At 32.5% G+C, this 18,609-nt stretch overlaps 3 protein-coding genes across 4 annotated transcripts; 2 read left to right on the forward strand and 1 right to left on the reverse strand.

The window, feature by feature from the left end:
- Nucleotides 1–845: 845 nt before the first annotated feature.
- On the forward strand, nucleotides 846–6,786 carry LOC145046481 (increased DNA methylation 1-like). Its single transcript, XM_078994766.1, has 9 exons — nucleotides 846–1,148; nucleotides 2,665–4,889; nucleotides 4,999–5,119; nucleotides 5,210–5,295; nucleotides 5,373–5,617; nucleotides 5,719–5,805; nucleotides 5,899–5,998; nucleotides 6,141–6,333; nucleotides 6,404–6,786. The coding sequence occupies exons 2-9, from the start codon at nucleotides 2,802–2,804 to the stop codon at nucleotides 6,445–6,447; spliced, it is 2,964 nt and encodes a 987-aa protein (XP_078850892.1). The 5' UTR covers nucleotides 846–1,148; nucleotides 2,665–2,801; the 3' UTR covers nucleotides 6,448–6,786.
- A 5,914-nt stretch (nucleotides 6,787–12,700) lies between these two features.
- Nucleotides 12,701–14,958, forward strand: LOC145046483 (Galactosyltransferase family protein). Its single transcript, XM_078994769.1, has 7 exons — nucleotides 12,701–13,218; nucleotides 13,374–13,526; nucleotides 13,598–13,680; nucleotides 13,970–14,069; nucleotides 14,163–14,276; nucleotides 14,381–14,523; nucleotides 14,609–14,958. Exons 1-7 carry the CDS (start codon nucleotides 12,860–12,862, stop codon nucleotides 14,698–14,700), a joined length of 1,044 nt encoding a protein of 347 aa, XP_078850895.1. The 5' UTR covers nucleotides 12,701–12,859; the 3' UTR covers nucleotides 14,701–14,958.
- A 105-nt stretch (nucleotides 14,959–15,063) lies between these two features.
- LOC145046482 (uncharacterized protein At2g24330-like) lies at nucleotides 15,064–17,696 on the reverse strand. Of its 2 annotated transcripts, XM_078994767.1 has the most exons (5): nucleotides 17,153–17,695; nucleotides 16,785–17,065; nucleotides 16,226–16,370; nucleotides 15,603–16,133; nucleotides 15,064–15,525 (listed from the first exon to the last, which is right to left on the reverse strand). In XM_078994767.1, exons 2-5 carry the CDS (start codon nucleotides 17,025–17,027, stop codon nucleotides 15,113–15,115), a joined length of 1,332 nt encoding a protein of 443 aa, XP_078850893.1. In that variant the 5' UTR covers nucleotides 17,028–17,065; nucleotides 17,153–17,695; the 3' UTR covers nucleotides 15,064–15,112. The 2 variants fall into 2 exon arrangements, with proteins under 2 accessions (XP_078850893.1, XP_078850894.1); XM_078994768.1 differs by having other exon boundaries at nucleotides 16,785–17,696.
- Nucleotides 17,697–18,609: the final 913 nt, after the last annotated feature.

Raw genomic sequence — 18,609 nt, forward strand, 5'->3', positions numbered from 1 at the left:
ACTATTTCATAAAAGAAAGGAAAATAGACCTCAAAATCCATAATTAGAGGCCTCAAATCCAGCCTTAAATCGATAGCTAAATAGGCGATTCAGGTGTGCACCTTACCGTTAAGTTACATACGATCTTCAACGAAGGTTAGTGCTTATAGAAAAGTCATTTATTTCATAAAAATAAAATAGGAAAAGAGACCTCAAAATCCAAAATTAGGGGTCTTAAGTCCAACCCTAAATCGATAGCTAAATAGGCGATTTAGGGTTTGATGAGTGGTGTCGTTGACAACCATAACTGGTGGAGCAAAGGAGGGGATAAAGCGACCATTTGTAGCGATGGAGGAGGTGAAGAAGGGGCGATGCTGAATGAAGAAACAAGTAACAGATGAGAAATCGAATGAGAGAAGTAAAACACGGTAGAGGAGCTATGAGGAAAAAGAATATAGAAAGCAGTAGAAACGGTGAGTTGGTAAAACGGTACAAGAGTAAATATAAACAACAAAACCAAATTATATGGAGTCAACTTAAAAAAAGAAATAGTTGTATACTAAATGATCTTTACTAATCAAGTAATTAGTATAAAAGGGGAAGTGATTCGTACACAACAGTTTTTTGCCGTACACAACAATTTATGCATTATAGAGTTATACAATACAATACTTTAAAGCACAAATTGTTGTGTATGGAAAAAAAATGTTGTGTACGAATCAGTTCCCGTATAAAATATTAGTTGTAATAATATGATTAAAGACAAAGGGGCCAAATTATCTTTGCACATTGAAAGTATTAATGGAATCCTGTTGAAAATTTGAAACAAATTATCTTTGCACATTCAAAGTATTAATGGACTCCTGTTGAAAATTTGAAAAACAATGTAAATATTTGCGTAAGCAAAGACAAAGGTGACGCATGATTGCCATCTGTTATGCCACGGAGCACCACTGCTGTTCGGGCTACCCAAAGCCCAATCCTTCCGCCATTTCTTCTTTGCTTCCTCCATTCAACACTCGTGAGAAGTGTGATAGGGTTCTCAGATCAACGTAACGGTTAAAGTTGGTGAATTTTCCTCATCTTTGTTGCCTTTGCTCTATCTCTCGAAGATTCTCGGAAATCCGCAAACCCTAGATTCTGATTTGATGCTGAATTGCGCTCCAGAGGTTCGATTTTTCTTCAATTTTAGCTCAGTTTTACTGTACGTTTCCGATTCATGGCTGTTTTGATCCCCGCTGTTTATTTTGGAGGTTTTGTGATCGATTTGTGTGTCTCTGAGGAATGCTGGAAATATTTGTGATTTTCTGTTGTTTATCTCCCGAATTCTGGAAATTTTGTTTATTTGATAGAATCGAGGCGTAGATGTTCTTAGCTGCTTTGTTTGATTTTCCTTTTACAATGAACTCATCAATCGACTTCTATTTCTAGAAGTCTAGCTCCTCTCTCGGCACAAATCGATTGGCTACCGATCTATTTATGAATTCATTTGTTTCTCCCCCAAAATTGACTTATAAATTCTAAATTTGCGACAGAAGAAAAAATTCATCTAGGTTTTAGAGTTGTATATGGTATATCTTTATTTTAGGTTTACTGCTTACCTTTTCTGGTAAATCTCTCAGTTGTGTGTCTGGTGTTTTGCTCGTTTCTTGTATATTTAATGCATGAATGTGTTATATATGATCTCAACTCAATCCTCTATCAGTTTGATATCGCACAAACTTATAGTCATTAGTTCTGTAACGATTGAGCTTGTCTTACCTTGTAATTTCCCGGTTGTATAACAATGTAGCTGGATGACACACTCTTTATACCCATCAAAAGTTTGCAAAGTGGAATTATCAATTAGGATATGGCACACATTGGCTAGGCAAATAAGAGAACCACATATAAGATTGATTGGTATAAAATCTGTATGGTATATCTTGCTTTTGTATGAACCATGATATCTTTGTGTTTGTGTGATTGGTATAAAATCTGTATGGTATATCTTTGGAGATATTATATGTTCTTTGGAGATATGATATAATCTTTGGTATTAGGAAACATGGTTTTCCTTTTTCATATTGGAAACCAGTTTAAATTGTTGACTGTTTACTTTGACAACTGTATTTAGTTTTCACATGGTAGCATGTTAAAGATTTTTGAGACATTCTGAAGTTATTGTTATCTATCAAACAAATATTTTAGCTTCATATCAAGTGTCACAAGTCACAACTTTTTACAATAGCTTTTGGTCTTGTAATTTAGTGTGACCCACATAAGCAGATGTCGTACCACCTGTGTATGAAATGAGTAGTTCCTACAAAGGTTTTAGTATGTTCATTATATCTAGAAAAGTGAATTTGTATATATAGATATATTTTCTTCTTTCAAAATTGAGGGGATCTTACATTGAGTTAATACCTTAAGGGCGTGCATGGGTTTAGTGATTGGTTTTCCATTAATCAAGTTGATAAGCGCTTGTTAGTTCTGAAATTCTTTTGCCCATTTTAAATTCAAACCCAACTAAAAATGTCAACTTTTTTCTACTTTAGATTGCTTGGAGCATACGTAACACTTCACTTCAAAGAGTCTTGCTTTAAGTCGTCTATGCATGAAGTATTAAATCATAGCTAGTAAATCTTATTATCTGATATTGTTCTAAGATATATCATTTATTTTTTTGGTCTTGTATTATTGCAGAATGCAGAGGGTGTGATATTTCTGGTTAAATGGTCATTCCAAATTCAGCTATGACCTTGTTTCCTTTTTGATGCGCACACATAAAGCTTTTCATTTCTATTAAAAACTAGATTGAGGATTCAAGTGGGGATCTTAAAATGAAGGGAAACTGCAACAAATCCCTAAAAACATTATTCAGTCGAGGTATCGAAGATTTACATGATGATGAATTCGAGGGCTCAAAAGACGAAGATTCCATTTTCAGACAAGTATTTTTCGGGGACAAAAGTGGTAAAAGTAGCAAAAAGTGTGTTGTAACAGGAGCAATCACTTTTGAAAATGAAAACAAGAAGCCTAAAGACGTATCATTCGGTTCCAACAGTGACAATTCAGTCATGACAACTCAAGTAGATCTTCAAAACATAAAAGAGGATGAGTTCGCTATATTGTCAAACATCAACCCTGATGTTGAAGCTAAAAGAAGAAAAGTGTTACTCGAAGAGCAACCTTATTTAGAAAAAGTAGTCAACAAAGAAGTTGACTCTTGTTTATTTCAATCATCTACAATCGTAACATGTCGTTTAGTTGAATCATCTGGTCAAGGTTTTAAGTCAAGTTGCTATCTACTAAAGGGAGCTCTTGGAGACATTGGGGACACAACAAATGACCAAAAAGGACATGCTGTAGATGTAGATGTAGATGTAGATGTAAATGTAAATGTAACTGTAACTGCTGCCATTGCATCACCTGTTTCTCAAGAGAGCCATGTCAGCAAACTTCTAGTAACCAAACCTGAACCGATTCGACACACTAAACGAAAATGGAAAGATTCTTCATTTGTGGAAATCGATGAAGATGAGCTTTTAATACCCCCAAAAGATTCCACCTCAGATCCTCGACCACTTTTGCGTTACCACATTCATCGTTTGCTTAGGTCAGCAAAATGGATTATAGGGAGGCGTCATAGGGTAACTCATTGTAAAGGGCATGGAGAATATGTTTTTAAATCCCCTGAAGGAAGGCCGATTCGGGAATTTCACAGGGCATGGAATTATTGTGGTAAGAAACTGATTGAAGATGCAAATTATGCTGTTGGTGAGAGTGATGGCATACAGTGGACCAGTTTGACCGACTTCCACACCGATTTGACCAATACTTTAGTGGAAATAGAAGAACAACTCAGAAATTTGGAACCTTCAACTGCTTTAGCTCATTGGTGGTATTTACTTGACCCTTTTGCAAAAGCTGTGTTTATTGACAAAACCCTTCGCAGGTTAAAAGAAGGTCAACAGGTCAAAACAACACGAAGTGTGGTGGATTTTTATTCGATCGATAAAACTGTTTTTCCTTCCAAGATTACAGAAAAACATGAGAAAGATAATGTCAGCTTGTTGTTTCCATTTTCTTCAGATATCATTTCGTGTCAAACAAACAACCTTAACGATGATGATGACATCGACATCGACACCGAATTTATCTGTGGTTCTTCTTTTGCACTGAGAGAAAACAAGAAATCAAAAAAGATATCCGAGATGACTGAAACTACTAATACAGAGAGTTATGAAAGCTGTAAAAAATCAAGGTCGAAGAAATCCATTCACCATTCTGGACATGAAAAAGAGAAAAAAGTGAACTGGAGTTGTCATCTTAACGATGACGACCTTTTACTTTCAGCCATTTTAAAAAACGGAGGTATTATAAAGAAAAAACCATGTCCCCCAAAAGGTCAGAGGAAATACAAGGGTACAAAAGGAAGATGTGTATTGCGTCCAAGAAGTGTAACAAAGTTTGGTCAAAATCACATGGAAGGGAGGTGGTCTGGTCTTGGTGTAAGGACGGTTTTGTCCTGGTTGATTGATTTTGGGGTTATTCATGTAAATGAAGTGATTCAATACAGGAATCCAGTAGATGATTTAGTTGTGAAAGATGGTTTGGTTACCAAAAATGGGATTTTCTGTAAATGCTGTGAGAAGTTGCTTTCGGTTTCTGAGTTCAAGGTTCATGCAGGGTTTGACCTAAAAAGCCCGTGTTTGAATCTTTTTATGGAGTCTGGGAAGTCCTTCACTTTGTGCCAGCTGGAAGCTTGGTCAGCTGAGTATAAGGTTAGGAGAGGCGCCACACGGACTGTTGAGGTGGAGGAAATCGATGAAAATGATGACAGTTGTGGGCTGTGTGGTGATGGTGGTGAGTTGATTTGCTGTGATAATTGCCCCTCAACTTTTCATCTAACATGCTTATGTGTACAGGTAGGTGTGTCTGTCTTGCTTTCCCTTTGTTTATATTTTTACTTTCATAATCCCTTTGTCTTTATTTCTTAATTTATTTGGCTATTTGTATCCGTCTTGTTTTTTCCAGGAGCTACCTGAAGGCAATTGGTATTGTTCAAAGTGCTCTTGCTGGATTTGTGGGAATGTGGTCAATGATAACGAGCCTTCAAGTTTGGGTGGTCTGAAATGTTTGCAATGCGAACATAAATGTAAAATTTTAATATAAAATCATTTATTCTTTCTTGTCAATGTCTAAAATTAAAACAAATTGGTTAAAAAATCGAACATTTTATTTACAGATCATGAGGAATGTCATGGAGAAAGCGGAATAGAAAGAGAGTTGATGTCATCAACCACATGGTTCTGTGGGGAAAGCTGCAAGGAGGTAAGAATCGAAATCAAATTGGAATCTGTGAATTTATTTGGCATTATTAATAACTTTTGATCTTGATTTTTTTATAGGTTCATTCCGGGCTTCATTCCCGGATTGGAATTATGAATTCCATTTCCGATGGTTTCTCGTGGACCCTTCTGAAATGCATACATGGGGACCAAAAGATTCATTCTGCTCAACGTTTAGTTGCTTTGAAAGCTGAATGCAATTTGAAACTGGCAGTTGCACTTACAATTATGGAGGAGTGTTTTCTTCCCATGGTGGATCCAAGAACAGGCATTGATATGATCCCACATGTTTTATACAATTGGGGGTGAACACTGAACACTATTTCCATTTCATGAATTTTTTTCACTAATTAACACAACCTTTTGGAGATAATTATTCCGTTTGATTTTTTTTTTTTTTTTTCAGATCAGAATTTGCACGTCTGAACTATGAGGGGTTCTATACAGTGATCTTGGAGAAAAACGACATAATACTTTGTGTAGCATCATTAAGGTATACAAATTGGTGATATGTTCTAGCATTGAATAGTAAATGACCATTTTACCCTTTGACCTTTTTAACCCTATGTTTGAAATTTGTGTTCAGGATTCATGGGGTAAATGTTGCGGAGATGCCTTTAATTGCAACATGCAGCAAATATCGGCGTCAGGGAATGTGTAGGCGTCTCATGATTGCTATTGAAGAGGTAATCTTTTCATATTAATTTATTCGACATAAAAGGTTTTAAAGTAACAAACAAACCAGGACCAAAACAGCAACAAAACGAAACAACAGGGACCAAATCTGTAATTCGTTTTACTTACATAAAGGAAAATTATGATTTTCAGATGCTAAAGTCATTGAAGGTTGAGAAGCTGGTGGTATCTGCCATCCCGAGTTTGGTGGACACGTGGAGGGATGGATTTGGATTCACAGCCTTGGAATCCCATGAAAAAAAGAGCCTCACAAAAACCAACCTCATGGTTTTCCCAGGAACCATATGGCTTAAAAAGCCCATGTACTATCAACACACTACCCAAAGTACGTTCCTTTGCCTTTTCTTCATAAATCCCACTTTCCAAACTTCAATTTTATTTTCTCTTCTGAATAGGTACAGACCAACACACAGAAGTCGACAATATCCAAATCCAGTAAGGTCGTCAGTGTCCAAGGGTAGAGAGACAGTTTCCATAAAGTTTTGCAGTTTAAGGATCGATTGATCGGCAATTATTATATATTATGTGATGCAAAAATGGAAGTTGTACTTGCATCGATATTATGTAGGGGTTTTTTTTTCTTTCTTTTTTTATATTAGGAAAAGAAAATGTGTAGTAAAAGTATGTTGTACAATGGGGTTGGGTGGGTTGTGGGTGTTTAGATTTAGAGGTAGATGCAATGGTGAAAACGACGTGAGATAGATGTACATGTTAACGTGTACATGTACATACCTTGCTTTATTTACTTGCCCTATATATCCAACAACTTTTTATTTAATTTTGTTTTTAGAGTACTCGTGACATCACCTGATTGTTGTTGGTTTTAACTTTTAATTGTTTTGGGGAGCTGATATTGCCACGGTAAATTTTGATGCCTCCACTGAAAATCTATATAGATGGACAATTATGCCCTTATTTATTAAGAGAGAAAAATACCAATCTTTTTTCAAAAAAACGCAAAAAACTCCACACCACACACAACAAACATACAATTCTTCCTCATTTGGTGTCTTGGTCGATTCTTTTAACCAGCACCATCCGTACAAATAATAGCCAGAAGCTGACAGATTCAATTCAACGAGTGCAGTACCTTCATTAGAAGCCAATAGAGCCATGGTGGGTAATGGTGGTGGAGCTTCTTTTTTTGAGCTGTGAGTGCAACTTAAAGCGGTGATACAAACCCAGCATGTGGTTTTCATTTTATTTCATGTACAGTAACATAGCAGGGAGTAAAACGGATTTATCCAACAATGTGATCCAATGATTGTAATACAAAGATGTTTTTAAAGATGATTATGATCATTATCGGATATAAGTTGCGACGAGTAGAGCAATAAACGAAAATCCATTCAGATGGTGCTTGTCATGTGTCGCACAGCCGATGTCGTTACATGAATGAAAGTGATAAATAACGGAGAAACAGCCATTGGAAATACAACAAGCATTAACAGGTTTGGGCTTCCATCAGATGGAGTATGGAAACACATGAGAAGGACATGACAAAGTAACCAGACAAGAACAGAATAGCTCCGGCCAAGTAAACCAGGAAAGACATAAACTGAAAAGAAACGATCTAGATGATGACAAGCGTGCTCTGATTGTGTTGATTTTGTTATCAATAACACGATGGTATATCAAACAATATAAAACACCGATATTGGCGCCACAATTCTTGAACATGGAAACGGGGTGTCGAGAGCAGATTGATTGTAACCTAGACTGGATGAAACGCCAATATGCTAGCCACTCCACTGTAGTTCTGCCTGTAATGATTCTTGTTTATACTTCTTTATAATAGTTGTAGGACTACGAATTGGCATCGGATGATGGGGCGTGGTAAGAACCTGATGTGCCTTTTTTGAAACAAAAATAAGGTTGCTCCCTTTTTAAGTAATTAATCTCTATTTTTTAAGTGGAAGCATCAAAAAATTATGTGGCTATATCATCTCCCATTGTTTTGTTGTAGACTTCTAGGGAAGTAGACAGATTAAATGGTTTTACCTTTTATGTGCTTTCACGCGGACATTTAACAGTATAATCTTCTCCTACTGTTAAATTTAAGATCAATCGAGAATTAGCCTAGGAAGTCGAAATGAAAGTTGTAAATCTTATTTTTACATACGTGTGGATATAAAGAACGTTAAAAACGGAGCTCGTATTCTAAAATTTTTGATTTTAAAAGTCGAAAATGTGTTGTGCGAAAATGGATGACGTGACACAATCTTGGCCATTGGTTTCTCCCCAAGTATTGCCACCAGATGGTGACACGTGGCATCAAGTTCAGTCATATTTCACCCTATAAATAGAACCACTCTCACTCTTATTTTTTTCACACCTTTCCTATTCTTTTTTCTCTCTACATTCTCTCTAAACCTCCCAAAACTCCCCTAGCGCTAGAAAAAAGCTCAGGAGCGATCGACGGCTCCGAGAAAAAGAGCTTTCGACTCGGAAGTTCTGCCCCTGCAATCCAAAAAAGTCGAGATTTGGATCAAACCTCGGAAAAAATGCATACCACAGTGACCATTTTTTCGAATTTGACTATAATTAAAAGTAAAAGATATATAACGAAACATGTATAAAAGGGTTATATAAAAGATAAATTTTCACAAATGGTCTTTTGTTTTGATTGTGTCCTTAAAACAATTTTAATGGATTTTTTTTTTTTTTTTTTGTATAAATAATCTATTTGAACAAAACATTGCAGTCAAGTAGTCCTCCTCATATGGATGTTTTTGGATAAAGATAATTTATAATATTTTTTGAAACTTCCCTAAAGACCATATGTGAAATTTTGTTTAAGGATTATCTGTGAAATTTAAAAGAAATCTATTTGGTGTATTAATTATCATAAATCAAATAAACAAAACTAAAACATAGAAAATGTAATTATAGATATATAAAAATGATAACCTTTCCTTTGTAAGATGAATTTACTTAGCTAATCATATAACTTTTAATGCATAAATTGCAACTTTAGTATTTCAATTTTGTATAATTCATCACTTGCAAGTATTCTATTTTATAAAATAATATTTTTATCTCTATACTTTTTAAAATATCATTTCACCCCCTCCATTTTCAACTTTGTAAAATATCAATTTCATTACTTCTTTCATCCATCAATTTTGTATAATCCGTAACAACACCTTTATTTTGTAAAATGACACATTCCATCATTTTTACTTTTTAAAAAATCACTTTCATTGCATCCATCTTAACTTTATAAAATATCCCTTTCGCCATTTCATTTTCTAATACCCAAGAAAAACACGTAAAAACCCATGACAAAGCACTGACTCAATTACTAGTATTTATATAAAAAACTTATTAATTTTAATCATCATAAAAATATACTTTATTTAATATATAAATAAATTTTGTTTGATTAAATTTTATCTAAAATATTCAAATTACAATACATCATTAAATATATATTTTTTATTTTTTTTTATCTAAAAAAAATTTAAAGTATAAAAACATTATTTTATCTATTTTTAATTTTTATATGATATTCTTTTCGAGATTTATCTTTATTTCTTATTAGAAAAATATTTTTTTTTATAAAAAAACATGATACATTATTATTTCTAAAACACAAATCTCTAAACATATAAAATATTTTTATATTTTCCTTTAAAGAAATGATTTTAATGGAATTAATGTCAAATTATTAGATATCAAATGTTTTTTAATTTTACTTTGAAAACTTTATGTCTTTATTAAAGAATGTTTTCAAAATTTGATAAGACTAAATAGGTTTTTTAAAACTAAATATCAAAAGTTAACATCGAACCAATATAAGATTTATCGTGTTTATATTATAAAACTAAATATGAAACATATTTTTACCTTTAACTTAAAGTCACAAACTTTTATACTTCGCTTTTTTTTTTCTGATAAAAAATCGAAAACAAAAATACTTAATGATCTATTATAGTTTGAATATTTTAGATAAAGTTTAGACAACAAAATTATTTATATATTAAATAAAATATATTAACAAGATGATTAAAATTAGTAAGTTTTTTTTTAATATAAATATTCTATTTTCTATGTTTCAGATTTTTATATTAATTTTATTTATGGTAAATAATACAAAATTTGATAGACTTCTTTTAGATTTCACAAATAGTCCTTAAGCGAAGTTTTACAAAATATCATAAATAGTTCTTATCCAAAGTTCTTTCAAATTAACGGTTATATCTAATGAAAACCCATTAGAAGAACCTATCGAGTGCAAAACTTTGTCCAAATGGACCATTCATATAAAAAGGATTTCATAAAAAATGTTTTGAAGACAAAATCAAATCCATATGGATCATTTATGAAATTATATATATATATATATATATATATATATATATATATATATATATATATGGTAAGGATTAAATATGAATTACAACTATTGTGTGAATGTATAACTATTTCTTGTTCATTTGATTTAAAAAAAGAATGAATGTGATTTAAGGGTACATATGATTAACATAGGATATCATATACTATATAATTACACTTATTTAATTGTAAGTGTATTTTAGTCTATAAACTTATATTTAAAAAGGAAAGATTACTAACTAATTGCATAATTTAATGAGATTTTTATTAAAAACTTATTTATCTTATTTTACAAAGTAAGCATGGCTAATTAAACATCATTTAAAAAAAGTGATTTACATACATGCAATAGATTTAATTCTTTTAGAATAATTCATGAATATTGTTTATCATATTTTGAAGAAAAGGCAATATTCCTTTTACGCAGCCAATGTAATAACACCAAATGGAAATTCTCGAGGAATATAAAATATTCATTTTACATATAATCAAAATTTAAAAAATATATCATTTTTTTAAAGAATATGTAGTAAATAAGCCATTCTTGGTATGAATTTTGAAAGAATGGTTATTCTAAAAAAATGAAAAGAATGTGTATTATGAAAGAACACAATGATAAGGAATCTTTCTGATAAAGTATTATTCATCATCTTTTCCAAGTGCTATTGGTTTTCGTTCTCCATGTTCTTGTAGAATACGGTGCATTCCTAAAGAATATGTATTATCTTAGAACTTGGTTAGTAAGAAACACTAACATGCAAAATCAAAACATGTAAATGGAAATATTTGTTTCTTATTGTTGTGAATAATTTTGATAAACATAATAGATGATTCTTACAAAAAATAAATTATTAGTACATAATAATTCATAAAGAATGTGTTCGGATACACACAAAATTAATCGTGGTAAAATAAATATATTCTTAAAGAATTGTTCAGTTTCACATAAAATCAATTAAACATACAGTGTGTATAAAAATAAATACATTCTTAAAGAATGTGTTTGATTAGACGCAAAATCAATTGAACCTACTGATAAGTATTGAAAATAAATAATCTTTAAGAATCATCTAATCCGCTACAATTAACCTCCAACATTGGAACCTTAGTCGCGTACGATTAACCTCCAAAATCGAAACCTTAATTCATATTTTAATGATTTTTTTATTAAATCAACATTCATTCTTTAAAGAACTAACATTAACTGTAAACATATAAAATACCTTGATTCCTCTATTTTTGAAACAATCATCCTCAAAATCTATGGTGATTGGAAATTTCTTTTTCTATTCTCTAGTTAATTATCTCTTGTAAAAATTCAAACGGAAATTTATTAATTCCATATATATTGTCTATCAACTAATGAAAAATAAATAAACTAATTGTAAATTCCATACTTATCTCAGGCGATTGGATCAAAATTAATCATACATTCACACAATTTGTAAATTCCATATATATATATATATATATATATTACTTAGACATCACAATTTGTTTTTTTTAATTTATATACCAAAAAATCGCAAGTTTTTTTAGAAATTCGATGAAAAAAAATAAAAAATCGATTTTTTTTGGTTTTTTTTTTCAGAAAAAATTTCAAAGAAAATACATAAAAAGCTACGAAAATTCATAATATAAAATCAAAAAAAGATATATATATATATATATATATATATATATATATATATATATATATATATATATATATGTGTATGTGTGTGTGTGTGTGTGTACTGTAAATTAAAGGGACACAGCTTAACTACCTACGATCACATCACTCATTTAACCGTGTACAAATAATTATAATCGTGCATAATGAATTACTCTTTTAATTTTGACAATTTTAATAACTATTTATAAATTATATAAGTTTATTATAAAATATATTTATTTTATAAAGTATATTTATTTTTATTTTTTTATTAAATCAATTAATTAACTATAAAAGAAATTTAATATCTAAATATCATTAACGGATAACATATAATATTATTTAATGTAGAGATCAAATATGACAAAACATGAAATAAAAATTAAAAAGATATTGGATAATAAGTTTTAGTAGTGAGTAGTGACTTCTAAAAAAATATTTTTTTCTAATGATAAAAACATTTTTTTTTCTCAAATAATAAAAAGTTTTTGCAAAATTTAGAAGGTTATAATATGGTTTTGGGTTTAATCCAATAGTCCAATACCATGCTTTTCTAGAGAAAAAATGAATAAATTAATTAATTAATTAATTAAAAGAAAAAAATAAAACACTTTTAATTGTTTTTAGGAAAAAAAAAAAAAAAAAAAAAACTTCATATGTTACTACTATGATTCTAAAATGTGCCTTGGATCGTATTTAACGAAACACATTTTCCAGGTAAGAAGTATTTTGTTTTGTCCAAGACTTTGGCAACTAGAAATCAACTGAAAGTGATTACTTAACTTCATCACTATAACAAATCTCGATTGCTACATCATAAACCCTAGATCAACCATTGCCATTACCATTCCCGGCGCCAATGCCGATGCCTTCATCTAGAAAGTTCTTCCAAGCTCGTCCTCAATCTAACCTGCTTCGGAGATCGGTCGTACTAACACTCTGTTTCGTCATCGGAATCGCCGGTTTATTATCGTTCGCCGTCGTCGTTTCAAGAGGACGAATCGGAGGAGGCGATAAATGTAACTACAGCAAACCTCTATCGGTGTCTGTCGTGTGGGATAAAAGCGGTGGTTCCACCGGAGGGTTGGTGTCTGACGGAGATCGGAAGCGGCATAAGGTGATGGGATTCGTCGGAATTCAGACCGGTTTTGGATCGGTTGGTCGACGGCAGTCGTTGCGGAAGACTTGGATGCCTTCCGATCACCAAGGCCTTCAACGGTACTTACTTCTAAGTTCTAACACAATTCGATACGTTTATTCTTTGTTTTTTTGATTATTGAATGCCCGATAAATCTGTAAACGCACAATCAGATCGGATCATAAGTTAATTGTAGATTAATTTCTGATCTTTAGTTTACTGTGTCTGTATGCAGCTTGGAAGAGGCCACCGGCTTAGCCTTCAGGTTTATCATCGGCAAAACCGACGATGCGTCAAAAATGGCGGAGCTGAGGAAAGAGGCGGCGGAATACGACGACTTCTTGATGTTGGATATTATGGAGGAGTACAGTAAGCTCCCATACAAAACGTTAGTGCTATTAGTCACAGTAAATAAACAAATTGTACTGAAGTTCATACTAATATGTACATTTGTTTCAGGTTAGCCTTCTTCAAAGCTGCCTTTGCACTCTATGATTCTGAATTTTATGTTAAAGCTGATGACGACATATATTTAAGACCAGGTGAGTTTTTCCATGAAGCTGCCTCTGATTTTCTTCTTTTCCTTTCTTGTTACATAATCCAAACATAATGGCAGAATGAAAAACAATAGAGAAAATTGAACATACACATGGAAAATCTCAAAACCGGAGAAAAAACAAGCTTCATTGATAAAAATTATTACAATAAACATAGATCAATCTCTCCAAAGATTTGACTTCACCTTTCTATTTGCAAAAACGAAAGAAAATACAAATGCAAAAGAAACTAGTATTTGACATTTTTGTCCGAAATGATTTGTGTTTTTGCTAGATCGGCTCTCGTTGCTCTTGGCTAAAGAGCGTCCTCACTCACAAACTTATCTTGGATGCATGAAGAAAGGTCCCGTGTTCACTGACCCAAAACTCAAGTGGTTAGTCTTTGAAAGCGTCCCATATTTAAACTATTTTTTTCTTCTATTTTTAGATGTTAGTGACTAAGATACTGAATTATTTGATATTTGTAGGTATGAACCTCTAGGGTATATGCTTGGGTCGGAATACTTTCTTCATGCTTATGGTCCAATTTATGCTCTCTCTGCAGATGTTGTTGCAAGCTTGGTTGCTCTAAGAAACAACAGGCAATTTATTCACATTTTCACTTACCATATTGATATTTGTAGTATAAGATATCTTTATGTTACTGATATTTAGATTATTTTTTTTTATTAAAATATTTTCTCAGTTTCCGGATGTTCAGCAATGAGGATGTTACTATCGGTGCATGGATGCTTGCAATGAATGTCAACCATGAGGACAATCGTCAACTTTGCCAAACTGAATGTACACCAACGTCTATAGCTGTGTGGGATCTCCCCAAGTGTTCAGGTTAGTATTTTTTTTTTTTCTGCTTTAACTTGTTGAGAAATCCAATGTAGATTTCACTAATGCCATGAATATTTTAATGTTGTAGGGCTTTGTAATCCTGAAAAGAAAATGTTGGAACTTCATCAAAAGGAAAGCTGTGCAAACAGCCCGACTTTGCCAGCTGAAGAAGAAGACTAGCATCAGGTTTTTTACTCTTTTGAGGAAAATATAGCACAGCCTTAGATAAAGTTTTTTCTGTTTGTATCTCATTCTTTTGTTATATACAAACCTAATCAATGTTAGTTTTGAAGGGGAAAAGTTTGTGATGTAACGTTTACAAGACAATGAGGAGAGTATGTCTAACTCATATATCATTTATGTAATTAGTGATTGTTTTTGCTCTGGTTGTACGACCCTATAAGTTCAAATGACATTTGTAGTGATGTTAGTGAATTATGTCGTTCTCCTTAAACATTTGATTATAAACAAACATGTTTTCTAAAAACAGAAATTGAAAAGTCAAACTATAGAGTTTTTGTCATGGCTTAGTTACACAAAGAATTGTAAATCTTTCATGTTAATAAAACAAATATAAACTGTATTGAGCTTGTTAGCTATCAGCAAGATCCTCAACAAGTTTTTTTTCACTCTCCACTCTGGGTAATCCCACCTTACCCTTAGCAGATACATTCTCACTCATCAATTTATTAGCACTAGCAATTGGTTTAGTTGAAGATTTGACATCAGGGGTTTTGGCATCTGAACACTTTTCATCAGACTGAGAGTTCCTTGTTTTAGAAGAAGATGTGGTTTCAGATTCGGAGGAGTTGGTTTCAGAAGAATTATTTTCAGTTAATCTTGTTGGTTTATTCAATGCATGGTAATGGTGGTGTGCCATTGGAGATCTCATATTAGGGCTGTTAAGACATGAAGAATTTTCATCCAAATTCTTTGGTTTATTCAACGCATGGCAGTGTGGACAATAGTAAGTAATCACAAGAAAATCTTCCTTCCTTGCAAGACCTGCGATTAAGCCATTATTATGTTGTTAATGTATTTACATGAAAGCCAAACAGATGAAAAAATAAGTTTACACTCACCATTGTGCATATGGCAATTACCACATATAAGTGCATAAGATTGGGTAGGGTCCTCACCCACAAGCAATGCAGCAAGTCTAGCAATCCAACCCCCATCTTGTGGACTTATAGTCACAGGACTATGCTCAACAACAAGCTCACTAGGTAAAGAAATCTCAGAAACCTCACTTCCTGCATATTGAAAACCTTCTTTTTCTGAATTACTTCCACTTCCAGGAGATCTTCCTTCCAATGTGTTTCTTCTCCTTAAACCACTAGACTGCAGAACCTCAAAATCATTGCTCTTCCCTGTGCCAAGGTGAACATTCAGACGTGACAGATGTGAGTCATCTAGGTTCACCTGTAGCCCTGATTCAGCTCCCAATTTGGATGCAAGCACTGATGCAGCAGCTGCCTTTGCTGCTGGATCTGAATCATATCTCTGAATCAGTTGTTGGGTGTTGTAATAATTAGTTCTGTCTTTAAGTTCATTGATTTTCTTCTGCCTTTCAGCCCGAAGCTTCTCTAAAGATCTTTCATCCCTTTGATCGCCTATAAACATATCAAATTTTGATTAAGTCGTGGAATATGGAATTCAGGTAATGAATAATGTTATATATGTGTGAACTGTGAAGTGAACTTACGAAAAGTTTTGAAGCTTTGAAGTCCACAATACAAAGCCCATGATAAAACAGGCAGAACAAACATTGGTAAAACTCGCAGAGCTCTCGTATTCCACTCTAAGTTTACTGATCTTGTTGTTGTTATGGCATATCCGATTGCTGCAATCTGAAATCAAAACAAACAATACCTAGTGTTTTCATCTACATGCTTTGGAGTTATTTGTTCACATGAAGAATAAGAAAAACAAGAAACATACCACTTGCTAGTTGAAGGTCATTGTTTGAATTTCACAAATTATGTCACAAGCCATATCTATGGACACCAAATTATAATTGACTTGTCTAATTGAGAAAAATAGAACATGATAATAATCAAATACAGAAACAATCCCTTGGGAAGAAACAATAGGTTCGAGTTTTATAGTCTGCTGCATATGTATATAAGCAGCACTGATACATTGTATCAAATAGCAAATAGAGTAACTGAATCGGCAAGGGAGATAACTGCCTGGTAGGCTAATCAAGCAATATATCAGACATTATTGAAGATTAAAGAGATAATGATGAGGATTGAGTTTACCTCAAAAAGAACAGAAAATGCAATTATATCCCTAGCAGTTCTCCGCCATCTCTTAGATCTTTTCTTCATTCTACCGAGAACAGTAGCCTCTTCTTTAGATATATGTTGCAATCTCTTCTCAAAATTATCACCATGTAACCTAGCCAATCCATTCCAAATTCGAGAGAAGATACTCCTCTTCTCCTTTCTCGGCGAATCATCGTTCTTCTGTTCAACTACTTCCTTTACATCGTTCTCCGCCATTTATCATACACGGTTTTTATTTTCACTTATTTAATCGTCTATTCCACGTACAAACATACGAATCATGATTGTAGAATCAAAGAGATAATACGGTCTATTCAAAAACCCTAGGTGAAACCACGTACCTGATATCACGCAACTGTGAATGCGAAATCTGCGTCTGCAATGGAAGGCGAATTTTGATTGTTTTAGAAATAATCACGAAACAGTGTTGGATCGATTACTTGATTGTAAAGCAAAAATCAAGCAAAGAAATGTAAGAAGCATGAAAGAGTCCATGGGGGAATGAATTGAACCGACTCCATTAAGGAATTCGTTACAGCGCCTGAAGAAGGAAACATGGATCACACACTGTGTTTACGTGGAAAAGGTACCTTGTCCATTCAAAAAAAGTTAATAGTAATTATTTTAAAAGTAGAGCTAATCTATTAAAATAAACAATTTTATAGCAATATCCTTCCTACTCGAGAATAAGGTTTCGGTTTTTCTTGAAAAATTTAGTAAGCATTTTTTGGTTTTTCTGGAAGGCTGAAATAGCTTTCTCGGGAACCTCCAGGAGGTGGCGGTATTCAATCCCAGGATACTCAAGGAGAAAGGCGTCGTATCCCACGGGTTCTACTAATACATCGTATAACGGGTCCAGGCTTGAAGTTCTACCAAAAATGGAATGTGACACTCATTTGAAAATGAGAATAAAATCAGGATGTCAAGACATCTATATGACCAAGATGACCATCTCACAAATTGGATTAGAACAAATATTAAGCTACTTTCCTTTAGTAGATCTATCATCCCCTCATTATAGTCCTCTACAATCAATAGTATTTTGTCGGAATACATTCTTTCTTTTCACCTTAATAGTCCTATCCATAGTCATTACCATAGCCCCAATCATGGCTACTAATAAAATCAAACTAGGAACCAAAACCAGGCGGAATAGTAGGTACAAAGTAAATTGCCCACGACTAGCATCGATGTTCATAATCTAACTAATTGAGATAATTGAGAGAATTAAGAGGTTATTGATTTAATTCCAGTTAGAGGAAATATTTAAATTATTTGATGTTTCAAAAAAAAAACATGTAATGAAGAAGCATAATGTTTCTTTTATCAATTTATATTAAAATGTTAAAGTTACCAGTAAAAAATAATAAGATCAATAAAGGTACGATGGATATATCGGTGCATCTTACACTCGACCATTTATAAATATAAAAGATTGATCACAAAAATATTCAAATGGTTATGACATTTTTTTAAACGGTTGAATAGTTTATAAGAAAATTTTCAATATATCATTTTAAGCTTTAAATATTACTTGAATGTCGTTGTAAATTTTAAAACTATATGGACTTCCTATATATATATATATATATATATTGAATTTATTTTTGTTTAATTATGATTGGTTGTTAAAGGCACACAATACTTATTAAAAACATTTGAACCTATATATATATATATATATATATATATATATATATATATATATATATATATATATATATATATATATATATAGGTTCAAATGTTTTTAATAAGTATTGTGTGCCTTTAACAACCAATCATAATTAAACAAAAA

This window comes from Lactuca saligna, chromosome 5 (genome assembly GCF_052625555.1).
Source record: "Lactuca saligna cultivar CGN05327 chromosome 5, ASM5262555v1, whole genome shotgun sequence".
NCBI lineage: Eukaryota > Viridiplantae > Streptophyta > Magnoliopsida > Asterales > Asteraceae > Lactuca > Lactuca saligna.

What these genes read in the sequence shown, in the direction of transcription:
- LOC145046481 (XM_078994766.1), top strand. Translation starts at nt 2,802, where the DNA reads ATGAAGGGAAACTGCAACAAATCCCTAAAAACATTATTCAGTCGAGGT. An exon ending in TAACATGCTTATGTGTACAG is followed by an intron (nt 4,890 to 4,998) that starts GTAGGTGTGTCT and finishes TGTTTTTTCCAG; the next exon opens with GAGCTACCTGAAGGCAATTG. An exon ending in CTATCAACACACTACCCAAA is followed by an intron (nt 6,334 to 6,403) that starts GTACGTTCCTTT and finishes TCTTCTGAATAG; the next exon opens with GTACAGACCAACACACAGAA.
- LOC145046483 (XM_078994769.1), top strand. Translation starts at nt 12,860, where the DNA reads ATGCCGATGCCTTCATCTAGAAAGTTCTTCCAAGCTCGTCCTCAATCT. An exon ending in CGACATATATTTAAGACCAG is followed by an intron (nt 13,681 to 13,969) that starts GTGAGTTTTTCC and finishes TGTTTTTGCTAG; the next exon opens with ATCGGCTCTCGTTGCTCTTG. An exon ending in ACTGACCCAAAACTCAAGTG is followed by an intron (nt 14,070 to 14,162) that starts GTTAGTCTTTGA and finishes TGATATTTGTAG; the next exon opens with GTATGAACCTCTAGGGTATA.
- LOC145046482 (XM_078994768.1), bottom strand. Translation starts at nt 17,027, where the DNA reads ATGGCGGAGAACGATGTAAAGGAAGTAGTTGAACAGAAGAACGATGAT. An exon ending in CATTTTCTGTTCTTTTTGAG is followed by an intron (nt 16,371 to 16,784) that starts GTAAACTCAATC and finishes TTTTGATTTCAG; the next exon opens with ATTGCAGCAATCGGATATGC. An exon ending in TCAAAGCTTCAAAACTTTTC is followed by an intron (nt 16,134 to 16,225) that starts GTAAGTTCACTT and finishes ATATGTTTATAG; the next exon opens with GCGATCAAAGGGATGAAAGA.